Consider the following 22632-nt stretch of genomic DNA (forward strand, 5'->3'; position numbering starts at 1 on the left):
CCTCGAATTCCATATCAAACTAGTCATTACTCGTTATATGCGGCGGTCCTCTATGATAAAGGATTCCAGGTCACCTGTAGTGAGATTGCCTGAGGACTCGTAAATACGGTGCCCTGGACTTGTCCAGTTGGAACCTCAGTGGCATAGAAAGTTGATGATCCTTCAAACGTCAAGTGCGAGCCATCATAGGCAAAGCTGCTGCCGGCAGAGATGGATGTATCGCAGCTAAAAGAAGAGTCGCTCAAGACTGCGCACTTGCCCTTACTAGAGTTAAGAGAAAATGTTGTGCCGTCAGCGTTTGGCGTAGCAGTGTATGTAGCTGGGGTACCGCCGCCGCGATACCACGCCCCCTTGCTGATGAGGAATCCAGGACTCGTTGTGCTAGGAGTATCGACATATATGTAAGCCTTGCCGGAAAGGACACCCGCAGGTATGGTCGGGCGTGTGGTGCTAGTGCTGGTAGCCGCCTTGGTGGTTGTCGTCGACGTAGGGGTGCTATACTTGGGCAGATATTTGATGCCAGTTTTAGGGCAGGTAGAGGGTGCGCCAACGGGGTCAACGGGGACAAACACGCCTGACTGAACGGAGCCACGGACATTGTATTGGTACCATAACTCGTCAAGCTCACCATTCTTGTTGCAGTTGATGATGACGTTGTGGCCGAAATGCGAAGTAAGAGCATCCTGGATTGCAGCCAGAGTGTACGTAGTTGTTGATGATGGCAAGATGCCAGCTGCGGCAAGCCAATCATATGAGGGGAGAGTTTGGAATAGAGTAACAGCTCTCCTGAAATAGTCACCGACTTCCTGAGTAGGCTGGTAATTGGGATAGCACCTGGGTTCAAGAGTGCTGATGCATGTACCATGCTTGCCGAATTCGTGCTCCCAAAAGCTCTCATCGTTGCCTGTGTAATCTTTCCAGTATGTTTGCATATACTCCAGAGTACAAGGATCTTGTTCTTGAAGGATGGCAGTGATATTGGTGTATGCCCTAGAATTATCACAATTCTGTTCATAGGTTCCATCGCAATTGTCAGGCCTACGCAAGTGGTCAGTAGAGTGCTTAAGAAACGAGAGGTCTTTTAGCAGAATTTTTTTTTTCTTACCAGAGACCATGAATGGTCCACGAGTTATTCGGCCCAGTCGATGGATTAGTGTCCCAAAACTGTGTTTGAAGGAGTTGACCACCGGGGTAGTTGAAGCGGCAAGTATCAGCCACAGCCGAGATATTGTGACAGCTCAACGGCATGGCGCACGACACAGAGGCTGCCATCACGGAGCCAGCGCTTAGGGCCGCCCCAACTAGCAATTGTCCCAATCCCATTTTCCCGAGCAGTCAGCGAATGGCCTTTTTGGATAAAGAGCTACCATTGGAATTATATTTTTTACCAGCAAGACCTGCCTCTTATATACAGCTGAAAGATTTTCTCTCTCGGGGTCTAGCCCACATTGGATAGAACTATTGTCAAGGCTTACGGCTGCATTCGCACACCGAAGTTCCGCCAAGAGTTGATTGGTATGCCTAGAGCTGGATAGCAAATCCCCACGTGTCAATTTTCTGAACTTCCCTTCGCAGTTAGGTCAACAGACGATAGCTGAAAGGCAAACAAATACACATCTATTATTACCACCTAGCTAGCAGAATTAATCCTCAGGCATTGGACCTTTTGCTTATCGCCGAATATTGGCCATGGGTTAAATGTTCTCGTTGTGGGCTTTCTAGTGATGCACGCCCTTGGATTTCTCGGCTGCTGGCCAGCTGAAAGATTGCAACCCCACTGCTAAAACAACAAACAACATGATCTTTACCTTATCTCGTTGCGGTAGAGACACCTTTCTCGAATGGAATTTCAAGCCCACAGTAACTATTTCCCCGTTGTATAGTATTTGATAGAGATTGAATTCAGTGGATGCGAGTATACATTCATTTGTCCCTGCACATGTGAAAGGGATGACATCGCTGATACTCTTCCAAGATTCATCGGGCATCTGCCTCTGCGTACGCTCGGATATAAGATCAAATTCAGGCGCATTAAAAATTTAAATCTCAAAAATTACTGGCAGAGCTGCCCGATAAATGGGGAAGTAATTGCAGCTCAGGATGATTTCTGCATATTTACTACTGAACCCGTTACGGTACAGCTCTTTGCCAATTCACATCAGAGAATAGCATCCATGGAAATTTCGTACCTACAGTGGGGTGTGCTCTGACCGGATATACTTCTCTTTTTAGGCTTAGACGCCTTAACTGTTCTGCGAATCATGGTAGCGTCCACATAAGTAAGCATACAGCATATTTCGCCGTGGAATATTAAGCTTACTTTGAACTTTTTCTGCTGCATGAAAACAAAGATCTTGTAGCCCGCCCAGCGGAAAAGTCATTGTACATCATTATGCAAGTATTTCTGAACCTAGAGACTTTCGCTACTCGGCTGCTCGTTAATTCTATGATGAGTTGCATGATAAGTTGAAGATGTCACGAACGCTGATGTGCCTCAATAGAAAACTAGGAAGCTTACCCTTTACTTCAAGATATCGTCACGCTAGAGGCTACGCAGCTGCACAATGATGTTCTTCACTCTGGTTTCAACAACAATATGCAGGCGAGGCAGCCATACTACAATACACACAAGCGCGAGCCGATTGCCCGTTCCGATCCGATCTTCCCTCCCCCTACTGCTTTTTACAAACCATCTGTCACGCAAGCTGTGCTATGGGGTGCATATCCAGCTAGAGAGCGCAGATACGCCACGTGGAGGGGCAGCTGGTTGTACTGCACAGTATATTCTCCACTGATGCAAATACCGGGAATCGCCGATATCCGTTTCTTTCGTCTTCTGAACAAGCCGCTGGATCATTTTTGCTAACAGTTACAAGAATTGTACGAACATAATCCATTCTCTACCTGTCGCGTAAGGCCGTGGTATTGTCTTAAGAATAAATTATCGCTTCGTTCTACAGTACCTAGGTATAGAAGCTAGATGCCTTTATGAGAAACGAAACGCGGGGCTATTAGCTATTGGGGTAGTGCTCGAGGTTCCCCATCACCCACCCAGAAAAAAAACTTGGGGGTGGCTCCGCACCTCATCGTTTGATATGTCTAACTGTATGAGTACTCAGGGTCTTGGATGGAAGAAGGAAGGGAAAAAATTGATCTATTTGAAGTTATATGCGCTACATAGGCCGAGTTAGTGCCCTGATATTCCGGTTCGTTGGCATCAGCTTGGTACACATACAACTTTCTGCGTACTTGAGGCCCGTTTGCGAGCCTATCCATGCGCCATTACGTATATGTGACTCCGAACTATGAATTCTCGCATTCATATGCGAGCAGTCAAACGTGTCTTTTGACCTTGCAATCTGGGTACGTGAACTTAGTCTTAGTTGGATACTGTATACCTAGTAGGTATTGAAGTGATAGAGCGGTGTAGAAAATGTTGGCAGCTGTGGATAATGTGCATCGAGTTTCCCCGCGCACGTGGTATTAAGACCTACGACCAGCTCAAGACCATTCTGTGAAACTAAATTACTGAACCCCATACATTGCTCGACATACCTTTCGCCAGGAATCAATTGACATGTATCGCCTCCAAGGCTCTGTAAGCATATCAGACACATATCTCTATTTCCATGTACCGTAGTTGTCGTTGCTATTCTCGGGGAACAGAGTTCGCTCCCCCAAATTAATTTAGCGCCCAGGTACCCCCTCTTTGTGGCATCCGTATAATCGTCACAATTGTATGTGCGAAAACAGCGAAGATGACACTAGAATACATTAAGCAAATCGGTTGGTACTATTGCATCTTGTAATCCTTCTTAATGGGAGTGAGTCCGCTGCATAGTGCGTCAACGAAACTTTACAAATGAGTATTATGTATATGCCGTTTATCAATGGACACGCGAGGCCGAATCATGTATAAATATTGTCCCCTGGCTACTATAACAATAGCTTTATCGCGTCTTTGTATCTTCAAAATTGGCACTGCACTGCTATAGTACTTTATAAATAGATTGGAAGGCCGTATTGTGGTATATAACAAGGGGTTTGTATAATCACATGCAAATTGAGATGGTGACCAATGCGTAATACGCGACTTTAAAAGAAACTATTTGTTCTATTGAATAGAATAGCCCACATTACAATTAGCTTCTCAACGAAGGAGCTGTAGTTAGATCTTACAAACGACTTCAATGCGTTGTAAATGCTCTGTTCATGTATTATTATCTTTACCCCCTTCCAACAAAACCTTTCCGATATTCTACGGTGAGTGATATATAACGGCTACCATTTGTCGCTTCCACATGTCGAATAGCTAACTACCCTGGATATGTTCTTGTATGTAACCATCGAGAAGAGACTTGAACAGCGTTACCAAGTCTGAACTTATGAAGACTATAGCATGGATGTTCTTAAGGCATCTGTGTGATCACTACCTACCAGACAAGCAAGTCGCCAATGTCTCACAAGACGACTGGGCAACTACTTCTCTCTCTTACAATATAAAGGTGGTACTAATTAACGACAGCAGCCATAATTGTATAATATATACAGGCTCCTATCAGTGCATGGAATCTCTACCAGGTTCGCATTAACATTAGAAAAGCAAAGGCACATTCGAGAACAGTGCTGTCCGCTTGCAGTCGCGGTCGCGAACGTAGTTTTCCTGTCAATTCAGATAGTTCTAGAAGCAGTCTGGTAGTATTAAAAGGGTCACTTTGAGAGTTCTATTTGATATGGTATCAAAATCCTCCACGCCAGTGAGGCATACTTTTTGTCATGCTCGCTCTATTCATTTCGAAAGTCTTTTGCTATTCGCCACGTGAAAACATTTGGCTAACATAGAGAATGTAGGAGTCATTACGGTATATCTCATATCTCAAGCCATTTCAGCTGAGCTTAGCCTGTTAACCTCTCAGGCTATTACAACAATCTTATTACGAGATGCGCCACGAGATTGCGTAACATATCGCACACCATGCCCTCACCATGCCCTCTGAAGATCGGACATGCCGCGACGTAGTATTTGAAGACTTGCTAACGGCTATTCTGTTTAGTAGTCTTTCTCCCTCGGACCGACTGCATATTAGGTTGTCTTCGCGAAAACACCAAGGTATTGTCAGGTGGGAATCAAGCGTATTAGCCTCTATTGGATGTTCCATTCCGCATTCAGTAACCATAGCATACGATGTTGACTTTTGGTCACCAATTGTGGCATGGATCGCAGCATCACACACAGACTATGGAATTTTTTAGCCGCAACCTCTGGCTATATTATGTGTAATGCTACGCTTTGTATAATGACCATGCATTCTGCCAGCTTATTTAATGGGTAATATGTATTGAGGCGGAGACGGAGTTTATTAGCCGCCAGTCAAGGCTATGCATGTTGCGGATTCCCCGGGCTTTATCCTGTGATGCCGAATGCTACATTGACATGACACCTTGGGACAAGTAGACAGAGACATCGCCGTGATTATAAAATGGGTTATATCATGCCAAAACATTCTACCATGATCCCACACAGTCTCAACACCAGCCGCTTCAAACGAGATCATCATGGTTGTAGGCATTCTTGCGACTCTGGCCACGCTGGCCACACTGGCAGCTAGCGTTCCCCTTGAGGAACGACAGTCTTGCTCAAGTGTTTGGTATTACACTAAGCGTTTCTTTCCGCCTAGAAAAATAATACTAACTCATATCCAGGGGTCAATGTGGTGGCCAAAACTGGGCTGGACCGTTCTGCTGTGCTTCCGGAAGCACTTGTGTGTATTCCAATGACTACTACTCTCAGTGTCTTCCTGGCGCGGCAAGCTCAAGTTCTTCCACTCGTGCCTCGTCGACAACTTCTCGGGTGTCGTCAGCAACATCGACTAGATCAAGCGCTTCAACGCCCCCTCCTGCCTCTTCAACTACACCAGCGCCGCCAGTCGGATCGGGAACGGCAACATACTCGGGTAACCCCTTTGCTGGAGTCACCCCTTGGGCCAATTCCTTTTATGCCTCTGAAGTCAGCACTTTGGCAATTCCAAGCTTGACAGGAGCTATGGCCACTGCTGCGGCCGCTGTGGCAAAGGTGCCATCTTTCATGTGGCTGTAAGTACTCTTGATATGACACAATGTTCCAACATATTAACCGCTGTTGCAGAGACACTCTGGATAAGACTCCTTTGATGAGCTCCACGCTGTCAGACATCCGTGCCGCAAACAAGGCTGGAGGCAACTACGCTGGACAATTTGTTGTCTACGACCTGCCGGATCGTGATTGTGCCGCCGCTGCTTCCAATGGTGAATATTCCATCGCTGATGGTGGCGTGGACAAATACAAGAACTACATCGATACCATTCGTGGAATCGTCACTACCTTTTCTGACATTCGCATCCTTTTGGTCGTTGGTAAGAACTCTAAGCCCAATGCTCACTAGAATCCATTCTAACTATGCCTCCATCCAGAGCCCGATTCTCTTGCGAACCTGGTTACTAACCTCGGCACTCCCAAGTGCGCAAACGCCCAATCTGCATACCTGGAATGCATTAATTACGCCATCACGCAGCTAAACCTTCCAAATGTTGCGATGTATTTGGATGCTGGCCACGCTGGATGGCTTGGATGGCCAGCAAACCAAGACCCAGCTGCCCAGTTGTTCGCAAACGTTTACAAGAATGCGTCATCTCCTCGAGCCGTCCGTGGATTGGCCACTAACGTGGCTAACTACAATGCGTGGAATATTACTACCGCCCCTTCATACACTCAAGGAAACGCTGTTTACAATGAGAAGCTGTATATTCACGCCATCGGACCCCTTCTTGCCAACCACGGCTGGTCAAACGCTTTCTTCATCACTGACCAAGGTCGGTCTGGCAAGCAGCCAACCGGGCAGCTCCAGTGGGGTGACTGGTGCAATGCTGTTGGCACTGGATTTGGTATCCGTCCTTCTGCCAACACTGGAGACTCACTGTTGGATTCATTCGTCTGGGTCAAGCCAGGTGGCGAGTGCGATGGTACTAGCAATAGCAGTGCACCACGATTTGATTATCACTGCGCTCAATCAGATGCTTTGCAGCCAGCACCTGAAGCCGGTTCTTGGTTCCAGGCTTATTTCGTGCAGCTTCTTACGAACGCGAACCCGTCATTCCTGTAGGTCGATTGACCGTGGGGCTTTATAAAATGTGTTCGGATGAATGAGTTTCTATTTGATGGATCCTGTATATATTTCAGGTACCAGCAGCTGGTTGATAGGCCAGAAATAAATAACTTGATGGTTGATGTATGGTGAACATCAAAATCCTTTATTTGCTATAAATTCTTTGGTTGGATACTGCATTCTACAGTTTAGCGCAGTTTAGCTGCCAATCCATTAGAACACCTACGAAATTGCCGACAACATCGACCCTGTGTGACCTTTATAAACTTATTCTTGCTCAATCATTTAGATTGCAACTAAACATCATTTAGTTGCTTCTCGTTCTACTATGCCGCGAACTTCTCCATGACATGTAGTTATTTGTAATGAAAATCCCAAATCTGCCGACCATCACTAGACTTGATCCCCAGACTACCAGTCTCGCGATATCGATGGCTTTGGCACTCGAGAATGATGCCATATAAAGAGATTTAGCCGCAATGGTAATAATCGCCCCTTTGCAGAAAAGACTCGCTCTTTTACTCATATCAGTAACAGCTCTACTTGGACGCCTGGCACTAATAAGTGTGCTCATAATAACCTCCCTTGCTTGGTCTAAACTCAGATCTTTTGAAGGTTTTCCAAATGCAGAGAGGGATTTCTTCTCCAGGTAGTATGTATATGGGCGCGTTGTCGCATGGATTGAGTGCGCTATTAGGAGCCCAATTGGCGAGGTGTTGTATCGCATTAGGTGGAAGAATCTGTTGCGCATCTGATGCGCATCTTGGGCGCCCATTTCTAGTGTGATTTTGCCGGCATGAATTTGTCCAAGTATATTATCGATAGCATCTCCAACAGCCTGATGATACTCTTTGCGAACACGGTTGTCATGAATGATCCATTGGCTAAAAATGACGAAGATTCCTTCATAAAAGTTGAACCGAGTGACTGAGAAGGGCTGAAAGATTGTAGTGACGAAAAAGTTCTCCATCTCCAATGCGTCGACCACTTGATTCATGTAGAGTTCTCACTGCTGGTTCTGAGAGCATGATATGGGATCTATTTCTCATATGTATCCAACGATGGTAGCGTTGAAAAAATTTCAAGAAATTCTTAGCGCGCGGCACGTAGTTTGTTTGCAACAGCGTGAGCACAATGCCCAACCCGCTAAACATGCCCCCCACTCATCGGCGATATTACACAGGTAAGGTATTCAATAAGAATCTCATTGCTGATATATGCTTAAATAAATGCTTCCGAATAGGCAACACTGGGAAATACCTTGCTCACACCACTTGGAGGGCCACAGTCGCTGACATAATAATGTAGGGCGCGCAGATCACATCAATTGGAGGAAGGGGAACCTGAAATTGTTGCCACAAGGGTATTGATGACCTCTAAGATGAGTTCTCATTGTCTCGTTTCGTTGGCTGCATGAGCACACTTAGATTCAGTGTTATGAATGTATCCATTGAAGTAAGAGCTATGTCACGTTAGCCAAAGAACCGTTGACTCTTTTACATAACAACATCCATACAAAATAATTGTGTTGAGCATGTGTGTGCTCGCTAAAGTGATCCCTATGCTAACCACTTGGCACTCTTCGCTTGGCCGTTGTTGAAAGTAAAGCAGTTGTAACCATCGCCCAGCTCAATTGCGACTCCCGTAATCTCATTTACGCAATTCTCGTCGCTATAAAATGAGACAGGCTGCTGAACATTGTCGAATTGGCTGCCTCTATACTGAGCACTGGCAAATGCTGCAGTGGAGCTGGTACAATCGCCTGGCTGAACAACTGTGGTCCCAACAACGATTCCACCAGCACATCTTGCATCGGTATAAGAGTCAAAGAGCACAGGGTTCTGGGCGAGAACAGCTGAGCAAGCTGACAGAAGGCATAGAATCTGGATGGAGTTAGCACTCTTGATGCAGTCTTGATGCAGAAACAGGAGAGAGGGATAGGGAACATTAAAGTATAATTACATACAGTTTTTTGCATTTTGTCAAAGCACTGTCTTCTTAACGAGGTGATATGAGAACAATAATTGTTTATACTTGATGGAACGGAGATGCAGTGTCTAGTTTGCTCTCAAGGAGAGACCACATGGCGTATATATAGATATATCGCTTCTTGCGTACAATGTAATATGCACGCCCGCAAATAACCATTACCCCAGAACAAAATGTATCACGGAAGAAATATCTGTCCGGTCAGCGTAGTACTGGCTAACATCCCGGTCCCTTTACCCCATAGTTTCTGTAGAAGGCAAGGACCAGACAAGACAAATCATCAATTGAGATGCGTTCGCAATCAAGTTTTTTTTTAACAATTTATGCGGACTTATGCGGCAACGTTAATCTTTGGCGGGATTTTGCCGCCATTTTGGTTCGGTACATATTCCAATACAGGAATGGTATCCGATGCAACAAGGCGATTGCGTATGTCTTACAACCTGGCCTAACCCAGGTATGCATAAAGAACAGCTAGCCCAATCAGGATCAAAGATTTGACCGCTCACCCATCTAGGCATAAGAGCAGAGGTGTACTGTAAAACAGAGGTTGCAACTGGGAACATCATGTAATGAGCCACCCGAGATGGCATAGTACATAAGTTCGATCCGTTACACTCGTTTGGATAATTTACACAGCGACTCATTAACAATGTACCAAAAATAGATACAGGCCACACCACCTAATATACTTTAGTTACCTATGCCCATCAAAGCCTACTGCCGCAGGGGCAGGGTGTTATTAGCGGTAAATGGAAAGGGTTGACAGAATGTCTCTATGAGACACGGTTGGATACTATTCCCTTGCGTATGAATATTATTTGAGAACCTCTGAGTGGCAGTAAGAATAGTGGTGGGGGGATAACTCGTATCCGAACACATCAGGAATCTTCAGAAACTCGCTACAAAGAGCTCTTAACTAGTCGTGAGCCATCCCCTTGTTTCCAAAATATTATATAATTATACCTTTATTATATAGTGTTTTTTTACCTTGAACTGATACTACTCTAAATGAAAATTCTGAGCAACTCGACGAGAGCCAAGATCGCCATCGCCTGGCCATATGGCATGGGCGTAATGGGAATTTTCTTGTAAAACTCCAAATCTGATCCCATGCCCGTTCCAAATGATGTGTTTAACAGTTGGCCATCGGAGTTGATATTACTCAAGACACCCTGAATTGCTTTGAATGCTACATTTCTGTATTTCTCCTTCAGGTAGTGCTTGCGTTGTGCCTTCAGCAAGCCGAATGCAAAGCCAGCTGTTGCACTGGACTCCTGATAAGACCCATCCTCTTCTGGAATATCCAGTAAAGTGCGCCAAAGCCCGCTTGGTGCTTGAAAAGCTTTTAATGCTTCACATTGAGCAGCTAGCGTGGATTTTAAATGAATGCAGAACGGGTCATCGGAGGCTAGATCTAATAGCTCGATAATCTCTGGTATCACAATTGTAAGCCAGCTATTACCCCGTGCCCATCTTGCCGACGCAAAGTTGTGGCCTCCATCGTTGAACGACCATCCGTGGAAGAAGAGGCCTGTCCTGGCATCAAATAGATACTGAATATGTAGCAGAAACTGGTACTTTGCCTCTTTGACATAATGAGGACGATCTAGCACAAGTCCAATCTTGGCCAGCGGCAACACCGTCATCATCAAGGTGTCGTCCCACAGCTGCTGATCGTTTTCCTCCAAGTACGTGATATGCTGCATTCCTCCGTATTTTGTTCGCTCCAGGTCATGATATGCCCATTCTGCCCAACTATCGAGCCAGAGGAGATATGTAGGGTTCCTTGTTTTCTCATAAACATACGCCAAGGTGAGCATGGCTGCCATTGTGTTAATGTTTTTGGTTGTACCGCCAGCAGCAAATCGGTTTTGGAACCAGTCTTCTATGATCTGAAGATATTTGGGATCTCCTGTCGCCTGGTAGTACTGCCATATTCCGTAAAGTCCGACACCATGTGTCCACTCCCAGTCATTCCACCCCTTGGTGTCTATTACTCGGCCATCGGCAAGAGTCATGAGAAATTCCCCGGTCTCATCCTTTATATTGACTAGTCCATGGATGAGGAGTTGGATTTTGGAGTGTATCTCCTTTGCGTCAAATCCATAGGCGGTGAGTGGCATACTGCTAGTCGGCTGTAGGTAATGGCTGGGAAAATTGGCAGTTGGAAAAACTGGAAATCGTTAAAAGACAGCCTTAAGAGTAGTATTTATCACGAGTAGAAGCCGCTTGGAAGCAGTTCAAGTGAGTCGTGGCCAGACCATGACACATAACACTAGGCAACTTGAGTCTTGCTCGGAGGAGATCGCCCGTCGGTGAATCCTAGTTTCTCGGAATTACCAACTTCGGCTCGGCTCATTTCGAAGCGAGCAATCGCCACATCAGCTGGGGTTTTCCATAGTTTGCGCCTTTTAGCATCCGCCCCGCAACGCCACAAGGGAGGAATTAACGAGTCGCGAGGGAAGGTCTTCCAACAACAAAGGGTCGCTTCACGTTCATTGGTGGACTATACTCAGTTCCACCATCTTGATGCTCGGTGTAAATCGAAGCGAGAGCTGTTTGAAGCTTCATCAGCTCATCCCCAGAGCTCGTTTCCACAGCAGAGTTTGGGGAAAGTCGCTAGTTTCGGCGTAACCCCAGATTTTGTTTTGCATTTGCGGGGAGAAGGTCTTGGCATCTGTCGGTATGCAGAATTGCTGGGCCGTTCAAATAAATAAAATACCGGTTATCGCCTCACTTTTTCTCAACGAGCCGCTCATGAGGCCTATAATCTTGCTTCAATCACACCATATTTGATACCAGAACGGGGACGGTTGAGCCTCTATCTCACAATGGCGCCACCAAAGTCCAACCCCAGCGTTGACGAAATCGAGAATAATATAGCGACGGTTCTATCAAACGAGATTGAGAAAGACCATACAGATTACGGAAGAGTCGACAAGGAACTTGCTCAATACATTACCGATGCCAGAATCACTATCAGCCCGGAGAAGAACGATGAGCTGCGTCGTAAAATTGATCGGCGTATTCTAGCCGTCATGATTTCGACGTATTTCTTACAAGCTATTGACAAAGGCACCATGTCTTTTGCATCAATTATGGGCATCAAAACCGATACTCATTTGTCTGGACAAGACGTAAGTTAGCTCCTGTATGTGATGGTCAAAGTCAATCATGTGCTAAATTGACTTGGAAAACATAGTATAACTGGTTGACAACCTGCGTTTTTATCACGATACTTATTGTCGAATATCCTCAAAACTATATCATTGCGAGGGTGCCAATCGCGAAATATCTCGGTTTCAATATTGTGGCTTGGGGTGCGGTGTTAGCCTGCACCGCTGCCTGCACCAATTTTACCGGGCTGCTTGTAGTTCGAACTCTCCTGGGACTTTTTGAGTCTGTTTGTCAGCCAACATTCGTTGTTTTGTCTGCAATGTGGTATAGACGAGAAGAACAAGCTGCTCGTGTAGCTTATTGGTAAGCTTTAAGAGTCTGAGATATATACACGAGTATTCGCTAATCTCTTAAACCGTAGGTATATGATGAACGGCGCTCAGCAAATCGTCGGCGGTCTTCTAGCATACTGTTTCAGCCTTATTCAGTCGGGACCCCTAAAGTCGTGGAAGTGGCTATTTCTCATCTACGGGGTCATTTCCGTTTGTTTTGGCTTCTTCGTAGCGTGGTACATGCCTGATTCACCTATGAGAGCCAAATGTTTCAGCGAAGAAGACAAACGACTTATGGTTGAGAGAGTCCGTGATAACCAAACGGGCATCCAAAATCGACAATGGAAGAAAAGTCAATTCATTGAAGCACTGAAAGACCCCCAGATCTGGGGCTACTGCTTAATCCAGCTCTGCACCACGCTACCCACTTCCGGACTTGGTGCATTCCAGGGCATTATTATTTCGAGCATGGGATTTACAGTTCTCCAGACTCAGTTGCTGGCGATGGTCCTTGGGTTCTATATCATCATTGTGCTATTGGGCTCGACCTGGCTGGCTAAGCGAACAAACCAGAATCTCTACATAATGACTGGTTTTATCATCCCGTGAGTGTCTCTCGCCGTTATATGATCTCTGACATCGTCAAACTGTTAACCTTGATTCAAATTAGCTCTTTCATTGGAACCATTTGCCTTATGACTGTCCCGATCGTTACGCGAAGTCAAAAAATTGGTCTTGTTGTCTGTTACAATATTACCATGTCGTTCTGGGCAGCCCAAACACTAGCGCTGTCTTTACTATCACGAAATGTCGCTGGACAAACGAAAAAGAGTGCTGCAGTAGCGCTCAATTTTATCTTCTGGGCAACAGGCAACGCAATTGGTGAGTGCTCGATACACTGAAGTTTGGTGGCTGGTAAATTGCTAATGCCAAAAAGGCCCTCAAGTCTTCCTGTTCTGGGATGCACCCCGATACTTCATCGCCTTTGCCACCCATCTAGGATGCTATAGCTTGCTTGTTATAGTTCTTCTAGGCTTGCGCTTCTATCTCTCATGGGAGAATAAAAAGCGAGATAACCTAGCGGCTGCTGGAGTGCGCGAGGCGCGTGATGACCGCATGGTGCACGCATGGGAAGATTTGACAGATAAAGAGAATCCAAACTTCCGCTATGTGTTTTAAGATACCTTTATATAGGTAGCTGGATCTCAATGTGGATCTAAATCTGCATAATGATTATACATGTATTTGATGCTTTATGAGAAAGTCTATGCCATTTAATGAGGCATTCGCCAAGATTATAATAGTAATGGAGAGCTCACATACCTCCTTTGAGTGGCAACGTAATCTCTGTAAAGAAGGGCAGACTATATACCCTGGAGGTGCTGTCGCTAGCAATCAGGAGTCGTGGCATAATTTTTAATGTTGCAGGAAGGACGCAATGTGTGGAAGTTGTAATGTCATTCAAAGAGTATTCCTAATATATCAACTTGGTTACATATTTGACATAGTCAGGCATAGATATATTTTCCAAGCGTTGCTACTCACGCCATCACTATGAGGAGATTCTCCTTGTTTCCAAGACACTATTGACGCTTGCATTTCGCCTTTAAAACGCACAAACAACCTCTCAACTTCAAGACTCCAATCCATCGAATCGACGAGAGACTTCTGTGAATGCCACTGAGTGAAATTAGTTTGGCAACTTTGTAGCTATGTTTGTCATACATACAGTGAACAGCAGCTGCAATCACAAGAGGCTGTTAAGTGATTGTAGTCTGCTACGAGCAGTTCGTGTTCATCGGCTGAGCAGGTGTGCAAGGGTTGATGCCATTCACATCCTGGTTGTAATTTGTGCAAGAGTATTGGATATAAATGGTCTGCACAGATCCGAAGCCCAGGCAAGATGCGGTAACCTGACCACTGGGTGCGTTGTTGGATGTACATCTGCCTAACTCAGTGCCGTCACCATTGTTTTTGTAGTAGACAAAGTCGTTCCCGCTCTTATAGAAGTTGATATCAACTCCGCATGCATAAGCTCCAAAAGAGTTGTCCAGAATCGGATATCCGCTAAGGCTTGAGGATTTTTCCCACTGACAGCAACCCGGAGATTCAGAACCATCAGATATGAATATGAGGTCTTGAGTTTCAGAAACGCCGCCTGCGTGGTCGATTACGGTGTATGATTCTGCAATAGCAAAGTTGTAGCCATTGGCGACCCTGAGGAGTCCTGCTAGGCCAAAGATAAAAGAGAGCAAAGGTGCTGGAGCCATATTGGAATAGAAAAAAAAAGATGAAGTTTGGCAAAAATAGAGCGTTGAGTCAGAATCCAGGTAGGAATTGCGCCAGTTGAGTCTCTTTTTCTATGAGCTTATTCAAGTTTGACTTCTTTTCTGTATCAAAGACATGAAATCGAGTTGTTTATATAAATCTGAAGCCGATATTTCTCGTTGCTCGCCTCAGCATTACATCACTTCCCAAAACTCTCTTGACGCTTATACCCACCTTCCTATTCAAATCACTTGTGCTTCACCCATACCATTATTTTGTAATGTTGTATAATAGGCTGATTGACAATAAGCACTAGCATGCCGATTTATCCTCGAGAGGTTGCAAGGTCTTTGGTAACTGAGTTTACAACTCTCTTAGTATTTAATAACTGTTTCACAATACCGAACTAAGGAACACTTTCTTTTCCCAGATATTTTTAAGCTTAAAGTATAACTGTGATTTTGCCTTTATACAACTAGTAACTCGTTGGACACAAGTTCATGCGAAATTGTCATTTCCTACTTTTGCTCCCAATTCCATGAATTTGGTTTACTCATACAACGATGATACAAGGGTATCCAAAGTAAACGGAGAGAATCTAAAGTCCTTGATAAGAAATTACGAAAAATCTCCTCATTTAGTTCCATCGCTCCGTTTATGTTGTGTGGTTATAGCTAATCAAAGTCTTGGCAAAGCTGTAGAGACAAATCATCCGGCAGAAATGTCAGCCGACAACGTTCAAGAGGCTTGGCATATGGAGACATGCAAATTTGCGTCCACAATTTTCTTGCGCAAGCATAAGCAGAAAAAGAGAGAAAGAGTAATCGAATGATAAGAATATCCAATAAGGTGACAAAGAGGACAAACACGTCCCAAGTACACGATATCATGAGTTGTCATTGGCACGGTTGTAGTGAGTGAATATTAAAATATTACAAAATGTTTGCAAGCCTTGATTAAGAAATTACGTCAAATGGACACAATTATCATGTAAGTCTGCAAGAACCAATATTTCACAGCCAAATTTAGAGACCGCTGGAACTATGTTTCCTAGGACGTCACAATTTTCACTAAGACGGTATGGAGCAAGGACTATGTTGTTCTCCCCACGCTTGCGCCCTACGTTTACATTTCCCAAAGCGGGAGTTGTCAGCGTATGGACTTCCATTTGCGGTCCCTACCAGAAGATATAAATATGAGGAAATTTCGTTGTAGCAGCTTGAATCTAAAGCGACAAAATACGTTCTACAGACAATCTACCGTTCAATCATTGCCTCAGAAAGCGCTCTTGGCCTTCGGATACCGAAACTGGACACGCAGATTAATGGAAGTCATTGATAGGCTTGTACTCTCCAATAACTTGTTTATTTCAAACATTACGGATTATGACATCTGTGGTGCGTAGTATAGCAGACGGTATGTCGTTCCAAATGAGATATAGTAAGTATCTATCGATCCAGTGTGACGACAACGGCTTCTGTTGATGGAATTGTCAATTTGGCCATGCCTTTCGAAATGTGTAACACTTCGTTGTGAGGTCGACCTGACTGCGCGAGCCGCCCATGGGTATAGTTCCAGCTAAGTCCACCCCAAGTAATGTCTGAGTCCGCACTGGCTCCTGCTCCGACAAGTCTCTGTACTTTGGCGGCTTTTACTCCGGAGGGAAACTTCAGTGTAACACTTTGGTTTGGACGAGGATATCGAGTTGTAGAATTCCATTCGTCAAGGTTGATGAGCACGTATTTGTTCAACTTTGTTGATTCGTAGACACCATACGCGGAGAACTTCCAAAGCTCAGGGCCAAGGTCAATGGGTAAGATTTGAACATGAGGGTTGTGACCAATTACGTCTGCCACAACAATTTGACCATAGAGGGGTGCCCTGACATAAGGTTGCATATTGCCAGTGGGCACAGGAACCCAGCCCGTATATCCGAACGTAGTTCCCTGGATGAGATTAAAACGAGTGATGTTCTACATTTTTATCAATATGCAGTACTCAATTTTTTTAGATGAATGGGTTTATCGTACCAGAGACATTCCGTACATGAGATAGTCAATCAGCCATAGCGAGCTGCCGAACACTCCCTCTACTTGATTCATCAAGAGATTAGTGTAGTCGCTGTTTGTCTCGCCCAGCAAGAAAGTGATGTTTGGATAGTTAGTCTTCAGATAGTCATTGGCGGGGGAATAGATGCTAAGGTTAGCCACAACAGCAGTGTGGTTCATAAATGTTTCTATGGATCATTAGACGCGATGCCGAAAGAAGGAAAGAAGCCCAAGACTGACCTTGAAGCCTAACCCAACCCTGATTGCCGGCTGCATAGCTACCACTGAGTTAGTAGATAATGTATAACAGCCTCAGATTATGACATACTGGTGCAAAGAAACGGATTTGACATGATCTGTCAGATCAATACCCCCATTAAACGCGTTGGGCCTGCTTTCAAATTAGCTACATCCAATCTCCAGAGAAAATGGAAGTGGTTGAGCTGACGTGGTGAAAGTTTTTAACTCCGCATTTGCAAACACCAAGGCTTGGAAGAACCTTTGCTCGTCCAAGCCGTACCGGTTTCCCTTGAGGACATTTTCCGAGATTGCATTCGCATAGGTAGTCCATTCTCGCAGGTAATCATAGACTGTATACCCACAAGGTCGAACGGCACATGGGTAAAGGTCTACTTCATTTCCGATCTCAAAGTCGATCAGATTGCCCTTAAGAGTATTCATAACATGTTTGCACACTTCCATAGTGTTGTTGAGACCCCAGCTAGCATTGTTGGCGAGATTAGCCTGGAAGCTCCACAAAGAGCCAGGAAAATTATTAAAGGCTTCAAAGTACACAGGTCCAACGTAGACTGCCGACGGAATGCCATTAGAGCCTGTCTCGACTAGGATGGACTGTTCTTGAGACGCATTGTAATATGTGCGGTCGCTAGCACTAGATGTTAGCACTGGGGATATATTTTGTCGACAGGCGGGTCATACGCAGAAGTGCCTCCTACTCGGATATAAGGATGTTTCCCAGTTTTGCTGTAAAGGAGATCTAGGATATCACGGGAGAATAAATTAGGGTGACTATTGTTTCCTATTGGGGCTCGATTAGCTTGGAGTCACCCATTGATATGCTCAGAAACAGCCTACCAGCAAAATCAGGAAGCCAATGGGCGGGAAAAGAAAATGAGGCGAAAGCGTGATCTACCACTTGGGATGCTCCATGAGGCACAGTACCAGGAGCTGCAACTCTAATCGGGGGATCAGAAGTTGCTGTAGCTCGCTGGTACAGAAAGAGAGCCGCTAGGAGAGTCTGGCGCATCATTTTGGTACAAACAAAATGGCAGAGGGGGATGAAACGTCAAACATATGAAGAACTCGATGTTTAGTTGCAGTATCCGGGAACTGCTGGGCTTATATATCCATTCTACCTGATGCCAGCCTTCTAAAACAGGCTGGTTCACGGCAAGCATTAGGGAATACACATAGTACTTCTGAAGCTGTTATTCCAATGAAGACATTCAACCTAGACAGGTCGTCATTATAGCTAGCTCAAACAAGGCATAAATCACTCCACAAACTTGCCTCTCGGCCTACACGGGAGCGTCAATCAGGGGAGAAACCCCGTAAAACATTTCGATGCGGAGGGGATAGTAGCGGCTTTCGGTAGCTATCAACCGGAGCTCGGCGGGATCGCGGTGAGGGGCTCCAGCATATTCTCGACTTGCTGACGGCTTTCGGGTGGCAGGCAACGTTTAAGAGCAGCCTTCATCATCTTTCGGTGTAGGCCGAATGTTTAAATCCATGGGATTTGATCAATGTCAATCAGAGCGCAATTGCAAGAAAGATTTCGCCGTAAATAAAGCCTAGGGGGGACACTATTGCCAACAGTGTTTGGAAACGAACCCGCGATGTAGCCGAGTTTTTCGGCGCGTCAAACTAAGTAGAGTCAATTACGATTATACAAACGTCAAAAGATACAACCAGCGCAGATATAAGCATTAGGGTTGATCAAAATAGAAGACATAAGAAGACAATGATCAGAATACTTTTGACCCTGTCGATAGCGGAAGATGCAGCTCACTGTGAAAATGATCACACGGCGCTCTCTCAGCGCGTGGAAGCATTTTACATAGATTCCAGGCAATATTCGGCTTCCTGTGAACTGTGAACTGCGGCACTCTCATCGAACTCATTTGCCATTATATTATCAGTTTATAGATTGCTTCATTAGTGTATCCTTTTTGGTACAGATGGAGCCCATTGGTAAGACTGTGCGATAGCAAAAAATACCTGATCGCGCGCGCCTGGGTTGCCATCACGCATTTCACATTCGGAGTGAGTGAGCCAAAGGGTGTGACAGAATCCGTGACTTATTATTACCGATGAATCGCCCGATATTCGTTTTCGCGTTGCGAATCCCCTGCCTCAAAATAACCATGACTCGTATTGATCTTCTAATCCTTATAGTAATTACACGGATATGTCAAAACTATTTATACAGCGTGAACACTATGCTATTGTGAAGACCAAGAGCAATGGCCGATGGGTTACACTAGTGGCTTACCCTGTGACACTATAAGTAAGTATCTTAGACCATTGCGGAAGGAAAACAGCGGCTATGTTACTAGAAATTAGCAGGGCATTAGTGGGAGTATCGCATCTTTACAAATTATCATGAACCGATAAATACATACAAAGCTAAAGCTAAACGTAGTGCACGCATCAACATTGCGATCGTCGGATTTGCAATGGCTTCGTCAAAACTCTACAGCCGTAAAACAAAAATAGTGTCCAGAGGGTCGATGACGTATTGTGTAATAGATATCGAGTTTGGATCACCTGATGTAGTACTCTTATATCGAGATCACAGATTACACATGAACTTGTGAGTGTTGTTTGACGCCCGTTATCGGCTATGGATTCATGATAAGTAATATAAGGATATTGCGAGAGTACATATGAGAAGTTGGCATATCGATCTTGCTGAGCAGATTACAAAAACTATTTCCTTGAACGACCGTTGGCTAGGCGGTCAACTAGCATCCCACCGACCGCACTTTCCACGATGTGGCGTCCTCTTTTCCTATCATCATCTTTGCTCACAAGTGCGTCCATAGCTGCCGCACTAACAGCTGCCGTAACGGCTCGTCGAGATCTCTCTGGATCGTGTCGTGCTCGGATAGCCTCCGTTACACCCGCTGTTAGGGCCGCTGTCGCTACCTCCACAAGGCGGTGTTCGCTACGAGCCCGAGTACGAGACCGGTGGTGACGATGATCTCCACGTCGTCGGTATTCGACATCATCTTCGTTATGCAGGGATCGGCCACGACGACCAGATTGCCGTACCTCACGGTAAGACATTGCTTCATCCTGCCCATGTCTGCCACCATGGTGATCATGATGCCTTCGAGTTTGCCGGTCATGATAATTGACGACCCGTTCCCTCCCAGGTCGTCTAGTAGTCGATTTCACTTCGCGAAAATGGCCTTCTTCGATAGGATGAGTAGATTCGTAACGCCGGCCCGAAGGAGAGGAATGGGACGTTCCATAGCGAATATCGTCGTCGCTATATTCATCAGAGCTGCGCCGTCTCGGCATGATGTATGGTAAGTCGTTGAAGATCCAAATAAGAAAGTAATATAGGTGTAAAGATAAAAATCGATAAAGTTGGGCAACGCTCTCGTGTCGACAGATTGTTATGTTAATTCTGGTTATTCTGAAACAGAAAAAAATAAGAAACTTGTTTTACTCAATATATAGCGAAATGAAATCATTCATTCTATTTAGGTTAAGTGATAGGCGCTTCAATCTGTCGATCTGTGGTAGCTGGGAGTGCATTTTGGTAAGCTATAACAGCGGAAATTTGCCCTTAGCCTTAATGGGTGTGACATACCTCTGACTCATGCTCGACATCATAACGGCTGTATCTTATCATATCGAATGAAGAAATGAAATGGATGAACAAATTAAACATCATACTCGCTGATCGTGGGCTTGTTACAGAATTGATGCTGGCGCACCTCTTTTTAGCGTCCGCAGTCCAACAAGGGTTTCAGCAATTCATCTTGTTCGTAGAAAATATCGTCCAAGCCATAGACTAGGTATTTCAACAATATCGGGAATTAAGCAGTAATATCCTCACACACTGTTATCCGGGGGAATAATCTTCTAGAAATTCGGAGTCTGTAGCTATGAATACCGATTTTGCTCTCTGCCTAAACTGTGGGCACTCGCAAGTAAAACTTGGTGTATATTTAGAACTAAAACCGAGAGCGCCGTGAAGAGAACACTGGCTTCTAGTAATTTTTTCAGGCGTAGCCGCAGAGATCCGATCATTCGTCCCATTCCCTTCCTACCAGCAATTTTTGAACCATTTTCATGAAGCGCTTCCTGTACTCAAACGGTTCCGTGGTGATTGTCATTGGACCTTGCCCGGCCCAAATGTTAAAGACCCCAACGATGCCAGACATGGTCCTCGCGTGAAACTTATGTCGAGCCCAGAAAAAGTCCAGCAAAACAGCACGATACACCCATTGCTCGTCACTTGAGACCACGCCTGTTCTCCAACAGTCAATCGGTCTTCCCGCCAATTTAGTTTGAGCAGCCGGTTGACTAGGCCCAGCATAAGTTGGTTCAGCTGTAAAGGGATAGCGCACAAGGAATAATGAGTAATCCAAGACATTGAAGTCGGCGAGGAATTTTGTGTCTGTATCCAACAAAGCCATCAGCTCTTCCGTAGCCTCATGCGATATTTGCACTTTGCCTGGAAAGTGATCCACCAGCTTGTTCTTCACACTTTGCGACGCCAAGTTGCCATTTGCAATATCACGCTCCGGGAAAAAATAGTCCTTCGGCTTCAGATCATATGTTTCACAATGTGATGCATTGCCAGCCTGCCCAGTACCGTAAAGGAGGTTCTCCATGACAACATGGTGTGTTGGTTCAGTGCCGAATATGCCCCCCAGAGTGGTATGCGAAACTTGCAGCAGGTCAGTGATGCGCACCAGGAGACTGTCAGGATGTTCCCGCATATGGATCAGATACGGCGTAAGTAGTTCGTGCGTGAAGAAATGATGTTCGAAGTGTCTGTCCAGAGACTTGACAATGTATTTACCGTCCAAACTCTCAAAAAAGGTAGAGCCACTATATCCAAGGCTCCCCATTGGGACCAGAGTTGTCGCATGCTGTTCATTAGACCCTAGCGACGGGCTCTCGTCTGCGGGTTGAAAAGATCGTGTGTATGCACCATTGTTCAAGTGCCACACATCGTGTCTTAGAGCAAGAAAATCATCACCTCGATATAATTTTAGGTCCAAATTCCATATATAAAAAAAGTTGAACAGGTGATGTATGAGTTGTGCAAATAACGATCGCGTCTTTTGTTCCCTCTTGGCATTTTCGCCGTTCACGATGGCACGGATAATCTTGGTGGAGATGCGGTGCGTGCGGCCCTGCATTCTGCTCAACAAGATATCATCCGTTCTGAACAAATCCAAGAGATGATTTCAGTTGCGAGACGAGAAATTTTTCAACAGCTCCTATTCGTGCCGTGGAATTAAGACGCTCTCTTGCGATTAACGTTTGACGTCACAGATACGCCAGTAGCCTTGCACAGTTATCTTTGCCATCACAGCTGTGCTCTGCTTCCACTTGTGCTATCTAATTGTTAGCCATACCTTTCGTCGTCAATCAGACGCATTGATTAATCCTTATCGCGGCAAGCCCTAAGTGACGGTACGTGGAAGCAAGAATTACTCAAGTTGTCGAACGGCAGAATCAGGCGTT

General features: G+C 45.2%; 10 protein-coding genes across 10 annotated transcripts; 2 read left to right on the forward strand and 8 right to left on the reverse strand.

Annotated features, from left to right (window-relative positions):
• Positions 1-50: 50 nt before the first annotated feature.
• Positions 51-1248, reverse strand: V8C40DRAFT_277905 (T2 family ribonuclease; the record flags this gene model as incomplete). The annotated part of the gene is made up of 2 exons (XM_083221008.1): positions 51-1038; positions 1106-1248. The coding sequence occupies 2 exons, from the start codon at positions 1246-1248 to the stop codon at positions 51-53; spliced, it is 1131 nt and encodes a 376-aa protein (XP_083068050.1).
• A 4308-nt stretch (positions 1249-5556) lies between these two features.
• On the forward strand, positions 5557-7139 carry V8C40DRAFT_277906 (1, 4-beta cellobiohydrolase; the record flags this gene model as incomplete). The annotated part of the gene is made up of 4 exons (XM_083221009.1): positions 5557-5648; positions 5704-6093; positions 6146-6393; positions 6451-7139. The coding sequence occupies 4 exons, from the start codon at positions 5557-5559 to the stop codon at positions 7137-7139; spliced, it is 1419 nt and encodes a 472-aa protein (XP_083068051.1).
• A 130-nt stretch (positions 7140-7269) lies between these two features.
• Positions 7270-8297, reverse strand: V8C40DRAFT_257279 (uncharacterized protein). The gene is made up of 2 exons (XM_083218458.1): positions 7369-8297; positions 7270-7316 (listed from the first exon to the last, which is right to left on the reverse strand). Exon 1 carries the CDS (start codon positions 8137-8139, stop codon positions 7450-7452), a length of 690 nt encoding a protein of 229 aa, XP_083068052.1. The 5' UTR covers positions 8140-8297; the 3' UTR covers positions 7270-7316; positions 7369-7449.
• Positions 8298-8359: 62 nt separating this feature from the next.
• Positions 8360-9233, reverse strand: V8C40DRAFT_123079 (uncharacterized protein). The gene is made up of 2 exons (XM_083210956.1): positions 9109-9233; positions 8360-9025 (listed from the first exon to the last, which is right to left on the reverse strand). The coding sequence occupies exons 1-2, from the start codon at positions 9118-9120 to the stop codon at positions 8702-8704; spliced, it is 336 nt and encodes a 111-aa protein (XP_083068053.1). The 5' UTR covers positions 9121-9233; the 3' UTR covers positions 8360-8701.
• Positions 9234-10138: 905 nt separating this feature from the next.
• On the reverse strand, positions 10139-11445 carry V8C40DRAFT_283615 (Six-hairpin glycosidase-like protein; the record flags this gene model as incomplete). Its single annotated transcript, XM_083221990.1, has 1 exon — positions 10139-11445. The coding sequence occupies exon 1, from the start codon at positions 11255-11257 to the stop codon at positions 10139-10141; it is 1119 nt and encodes a 372-aa protein (XP_083068054.1). The 5' UTR covers positions 11258-11445.
• A 132-nt stretch (positions 11446-11577) lies between these two features.
• On the forward strand, positions 11578-13839 carry V8C40DRAFT_257284 (major facilitator superfamily domain-containing protein). Its single transcript, XM_083218459.1, has 5 exons — positions 11578-12271; positions 12337-12614; positions 12673-13188; positions 13254-13465; positions 13521-13839. Exons 1-5 carry the CDS (start codon positions 11966-11968, stop codon positions 13760-13762), a joined length of 1554 nt encoding a protein of 517 aa, XP_083068055.1. The 5' UTR covers positions 11578-11965; the 3' UTR covers positions 13763-13839.
• A 522-nt stretch (positions 13840-14361) lies between these two features.
• On the reverse strand, positions 14362-14853 carry V8C40DRAFT_270605 (uncharacterized protein; the record flags this gene model as incomplete). Its single annotated transcript, XM_083220205.1, has 1 exon — positions 14362-14853. One exon carries the CDS (start codon positions 14851-14853, stop codon positions 14362-14364), a length of 492 nt encoding a protein of 163 aa, XP_083068056.1.
• Positions 14854-16299: 1446 nt separating this feature from the next.
• On the reverse strand, positions 16300-18169 carry V8C40DRAFT_283617 (glycosyl hydrolase family 79 C-terminal domain-containing protein; the record flags this gene model as incomplete). Its single annotated transcript, XM_083221991.1, has 7 exons — positions 16300-16824; positions 16882-17087; positions 17140-17177; positions 17228-17290; positions 17348-17785; positions 17839-17938; positions 17995-18169. 7 exons carry the CDS (start codon positions 18167-18169, stop codon positions 16300-16302), a joined length of 1545 nt encoding a protein of 514 aa, XP_083068057.1.
• A 1581-nt stretch (positions 18170-19750) lies between these two features.
• Positions 19751-20758, reverse strand: V8C40DRAFT_257287 (uncharacterized protein). The gene is made up of 2 exons (XM_083218460.1): positions 20742-20758; positions 19751-20683 (listed from the first exon to the last, which is right to left on the reverse strand). The coding sequence occupies exon 2, from the start codon at positions 20443-20445 to the stop codon at positions 19849-19851; it is 597 nt and encodes a 198-aa protein (XP_083068058.1). The 5' UTR covers positions 20446-20683; positions 20742-20758; the 3' UTR covers positions 19751-19848.
• A 421-nt stretch (positions 20759-21179) lies between these two features.
• Positions 21180-22304, reverse strand: V8C40DRAFT_277911 (phosphatidylinositol phosphate kinase family protein; the record flags this gene model as incomplete). Its single annotated transcript, XM_083221010.1, has 1 exon — positions 21180-22304. The coding sequence occupies one exon, from the start codon at positions 22302-22304 to the stop codon at positions 21180-21182; it is 1125 nt and encodes a 374-aa protein (XP_083068059.1).
• Positions 22305-22632: the final 328 nt, after the last annotated feature.

The sequence above is a fragment of the Trichoderma camerunense genome, assembly GCF_050948025.1.
Source record: "Trichoderma camerunense strain CBS 138272 chromosome Unknown V8C40scaffold_24, whole genome shotgun sequence".
Taxonomy (NCBI): Eukaryota; Fungi; Ascomycota; class Sordariomycetes; order Hypocreales; family Hypocreaceae; genus Trichoderma; species Trichoderma camerunense.